General features: G+C 35.1%; 1 protein-coding gene across 1 annotated transcript; it reads left to right on the top strand.

The window, feature by feature from the left end:
• The first annotated feature begins 1,892 nt into the window (after positions 1–1,892).
• Positions 1,893–3,095, top strand: LOC132276413 (receptor-like protein EIX2). The gene is made up of 2 exons (XM_059777830.1): positions 1,893–2,131; positions 2,186–3,095. The coding sequence occupies exons 1-2, from the start codon at positions 1,893–1,895 to the stop codon at positions 3,093–3,095; spliced, it is 1,149 nt and encodes a 382-aa protein (XP_059633813.1).
• The last annotated feature ends 2,038 nt before the right edge of the window (positions 3,096–5,133 follow it).

The following is a 5,133-nucleotide window of genomic DNA, read 5'->3' as shown; positions in this document are numbered from 1 at the left end:
GATGATAGAGATAAGGAGGATGAGGATGTAGAGGATGATGAGGATAGTAGTGGGAGTGACACTGATGATGGTGATGAGAAGATTCCGACGTCTAAAGTTTCATTCGCCGGAGATGATCTTGATGCTTGATTATATGTTCATATCATTCATGCATCATTTTTTGTTCAGTTTTTATATTGTTATGACTTGATATTATTGAATATTATCTTTTGACTGCTAACATATATAAACTACTTACTGTTTTCTTTGTTTCTACTCTTAATAACCTATTTCAACTACTTTGACAATTTGTTCCAAAAAAAACAAGGTTATATTAAGGGGGAGAAAATTAATTTTTTTTTTTTTTTTGATAATTTATTCAGTGGGAATTTTTAATTTGGTTATTAAGCTATCATTGGTAGTTTTACTTGATACATGTGCAGGAAATCAGGTGAGATTTTTTCCAAAAGAAAAAGAGAGAACATAGATACAAAATTCTGTTTTTTATTAAACCGTGTAATTTACTTTATGCTTTGGGTAGATTATTAATTGTTTTTAGGGTTTCGTTATGAAATTGCCAAAGGGGGAGATTGTGAGATATATTTTTATAATTGGCATATTTCAATAACAAAACAAGTCCTAGTCGAGTTGTAATATCAGTTACCATATCAGACTTAACATTGACTACGGAATTGGAAGTTTGTTCAAAAGAGAAAAGTACTGTTGATCATTGAAAAGGTAAAAACAACATATTAGGACATCGTTTCCCATTTAGGATACAATTGCCTACAAGGTATATGTTCATAGTTACCAAAATATAGAAAATCCAAGTTCCAGTTAGATTTAGGGCTGCAACTTGGGCAGGCTAACCCAGCCTAACCCAAGCCTAACCCAAAATTTTGAAATTTGGGCTTTAAGTTCACAAATTAGGCTCATGTTCAGGTTGGGTTTTGTCAAAACCCAGACATATTCGGGTTGGGCTCGGGCTCAACCTGAACCCAACCCAAAACCCAAAATAAAAAATAAAAATTCATTTTTTTTTTCTCCTTTCTCTCTTCTATCTTTCTTTCTTCTTTCTTTTTCTCTCTCTACCGCTGTCCCTATACATTTAAGTTAGCAGTTGCGCAGAGAGAGAGGGGGTAGGCTTGAGAATTGAGAGACAGCGGCTGAAGCTTGTGAACGGCGAACCCGAATTGGAACAACGGGAGATGAAAACTGAATGATCTGGGTTTTGATTTTTTTAACAATCTGATGATATGTCGATATGGGTTTTGAACTTTTGATTCTTGCAAACAGATAGATAAAACTGAAATATATGGGTTTTGAAGTTCTGATTCTTGTAGATTTTGTAGTTTACAGCTGCAGAGAAAGAGAGAGAGGTGATTGGGGAGGCTAAAATGATTTGCCCTAAAAATAATAAAATATAATATATATATCTATATAATTTGTTTTTTAATAATAATATAATCAAATATAATATATATATATAAATTTCCGAAAAAAAAATTCCTGCCCCAAAATATTCGAGCTGGGTTATGACCATAACCCATGTTAGGTACAATTTGGGCTAGCCCAACCCAACCCAATTCGGGTTGAGGTTGGGTATTATGTTGGGACTGCCCAACTTGCTTCCCTAGTTAGATTCTGTTAAGTGGGAACTGGTACTAAGATCTGGGAACCGGTTCCAAAAGCTACGATTCGAAGAACTCTTTACTGTCTTTTGGGAACCGGTACCAAATGTCGGAACAATTACAGAAGCCCTGATTGCAAAAGGTTTATAGTTTCCTTACTCAGTTTAATTCCTTTTTTATCCAATTTTCCCTCCAAGTCCTATGCACAAAATTTCCTTTATTTTCAGAAGGAATAGGACTTTGCAAACCTGTATATAAACCATATCAAATATTGGTGAACTGATGCCGCAATTACAAATTTTGCATCTGTTTCAAAATCATCTTAGTGGTACAATTCCATCATCAATATGCAGAATGGAAACTTTAAGATCACTTGTACTTAGGACCAATCAATTATCTGGGGAGCTACCTCAATGCTGGAATGCATCACAAACGCTATGCATTTTGGATATGGGAAACAATAACTTGCTGGGCGAAATTCCAAGCTCATTGGGTTCCTTGAGTTCTCTTCAGGAGTTAATGTTGAGCAACAATGAGCTATATGGAAAAATTCCTTCATCTTTGTAAAAATGCAGCCTGGTCATTATTGATCTTGGAGGAAACAAATTGTCAGGAAAAATTCCTTTGTGGATTGCAGAATATGCCTCTACATTACAAATTCTACACCTGCGATCTAACTCATTCAGCAGTGTCATCCCTCGACAATGGTGCAATCTTACGAACCTTCACATCCTAGATCTTGCACACAACAACATTTCCGGAGTTATTCCTAGCTGTTTGGGAAATATAACAGCTCTAGTTTATGGTAATAGCAGCAAATTCGATCTCGACATTGAGAAAATAGTTGTGGTGGCAAAAGGAAAAGAGCTCACTTATGGAACAACTATGAACTATGTCCAAAGCATTGATCTTTCAGCAAACAGCCTAGTTGGAGAAATTCCAGAAGAGATAACAAGCTTTGTTGCACTTGGTACCTTAAATCTTTCAATGAATCATCTGTCTGGATGGATACCAGACAACATTGGGAATTTGCAATATTTGGAAACCTTGGATGTTTCAAATAACAATCTATCAGGATCAATTCCTCAAAGTTTGTCTTCGTTAACTTTTTTGGCACACCTGAACGTGTCTCACAACAACTTGGTAGGAAAAATTCCATCTAGAAATCAGCTCGAAACACTCGATGATTCATCGATTTATGAAGGTAACCCTCTACTGTGTGGACTCCCTCTTCTAACCAAATGTCCAGGTGATGATATATTTGATGTGCGACCTCAAGATGGAGGACATCTCGATGATAGTGACGATGAAAATGGTCTTGACATGGCATGGTTCTATATCGGCTTGGGACCTGGATTTGTTGTAGGATTTTGGGTTGTCTTTGGTACAATATTGATAAAAAAAGTCGTGGAGGCATTGCTACTTCCAGTTATTGGAGAACATGATAGAAAGGATCGTTCTTTCGATTGCATTGAGAGTGACTAATTTAAGAAGAAGGTGGGCTTAGTGAAAAATTAATCCTTCGGAAGTGAAGGTTTGTAATATATTTGTTTCAAGAGAAATTAGCGACTCCAGTGCATGTGTGTATAGGTACGTAGACAAGTGCAAGTCTTTGTGATTTTTTTTATTTTTAGTTTTATTTATTTATTTATTATTATTATTATTTTTTTTACTTTTTTCTATTTTTGAGTTGATGTGTAAACATTTGTATAATAATATTATAATTCCACTTCCATCACATCAACACTTCCATTATCATTTTTCAATTTGTAGTTTTGCAAACTACTGCAGTTGTATTAGGCATGGTGAGTTACTTTCTAAATCTGTGTCACAATATAATGCATTTGAAGACATTAGCTTACTGACTTTATATAACTGTGTCTTATTAGGGTCAATGCATGCAAAGACTTTGTAGATGCTGTGTTTTGTACAATATCGCATAATCAGAATGAGTCTTTATTTTTCAACAAGCACATTAATTGTAATAGACCCCTTCTGAATTTTGAATGTCACTCTGTACGCGCTATTTTTTTATCTTACGCCGGTCGATGGACTTTTGCGAGCGTGCCAGAGTATTTGTATAAAACACTCAAAAGTATGAATTGAACACTAGCCTATCCCTTTTTCCGATAGTTGACTTCAGGCGAATTGAAATGGACTGAAAAGTAAACTGGCTAAATTAAAATAGACTGAAAAGTAATGTTTGTAATGGAATCGAATATGCTGAATTAAAGTGACATGAATTTGATCAAAGATGTGTCATTTGAATCCGTTTTCATAAAACAATGACTAAATTGTAAATAACATAATTAAGCATTGCAAAAAGAATGATAAATTATTGGAACTCATATTCTTTGAATGAAAATTTTCATTTGGACAAAATATTTGAAGATAAGATGATGTTGAGTCATTTGATGAATTTTGGATTCATGCTATTTTGTGGTTGGTGCTGGACAAATTGGAGTAGTATCACAACTTTCCTATTTACAGAATTCTTTCTCAACTAATCTATCTTTATTTCTTGCTAAAATATCTCTCTACCTTGATTCTTCCTCCTTAGAATTCAAATTGAATCAAAACCCAGTGTACTTTACCTTCTCGTCTCTGAATTTTCTCGTTCCCTTTTTGCTTCAATTGAAAAGCCTTTGCCGAAAAACTCTCCTTGATTGGGTTAAAACCAGTCGCTAAAATATTGCTAAAAAGTTGCTAATTTTTACCAACTTCTTACCTTAAGCTCGGCTGACGTATTTCCTTAACTGGCCTAATAGCCATTTACAACTTTTGTATTTATCTGTAACGACCCGAACCTGAGAGTCTGAATAACTAACCGGGTCTTTATCCGAACCCGAGGTTAACTAAGGGCACTACCGTCCTTTCTTTTATCAATACATAATAATAATAATAATAATAATAATAATAACAAAAATGGGATCATAGATACAAAATATGTCAAAACAGTCCACTAACCCGTTAAAACCTATGGAGGAGCGTCGTCTACCATTTCCCTTCCGTATTTTGAAAAATGTTAATAATAAAATGGGGTGAGCCAACCGCTCAGTAGGAATTGTCTAAAACACACCTCTTACAACCCCATGAATCCATACAAGGAATAGAATACAAGTAAATGGGATTATACCTCGGAGAAAGCAAGTAAAGCAATGGTGATATCAACAAATACATGCGTAAGTCGTCTAACCACCAAAATATACAATGTTTGCCAATGCAATGCCATGCCATGCAATGTCGCGCCCCATTTCTGAAATAATACCGTTTCAACTTCCAAACCGTTAGTGCAATCCGACCCAAGGTAACTCCAAGGCGTCACGAGGGAGGGGTTGGCTAGCTTTCCCCGACCACATGGCACCTCCATGACATCATCTGGGCCTAGGTAGCTCAACCACACAAGAGTCTGTGGTAACCCAGATTTTTATGATTTTAAATTTATATTTATATCATGATTTTTAATATTGAATATTTAATTTTAAATTGGAGACTTGCAGTTTAGCTTATTTTATTTTATTTA

This window comes from Cornus florida, unplaced genomic scaffold (assembly GCF_030987335.1).
Source record: "Cornus florida cultivar Cherokee Brave unplaced genomic scaffold, ASM3098733v1 CherokeeBrave_3.0.0_Hap2_Chr01, whole genome shotgun sequence".
NCBI lineage: Eukaryota > Viridiplantae > Streptophyta > Magnoliopsida > Cornales > Cornaceae > Cornus > Cornus florida.
Note: the sequence above shows the minus strand (reverse complement) of the source record. Positions and strands in the feature narration are given on the sequence as shown.

Excerpts from the sequence above, each read along its gene's own strand:
- LOC132276413 (XM_059777830.1), top strand. The coding sequence starts at position 1,893 with ATGCCGCAATTACAAATTTTGCATCTGTTTCAAAATCATCTTAGTGGT. Across the intron at positions 2,132-2,185 it reads AGTTCTCTTCAGGAGTTAAT|CCTGGTCATTATTGATCTTG; the intron begins GTTGAGCAACAA and ends GTAAAAATGCAG.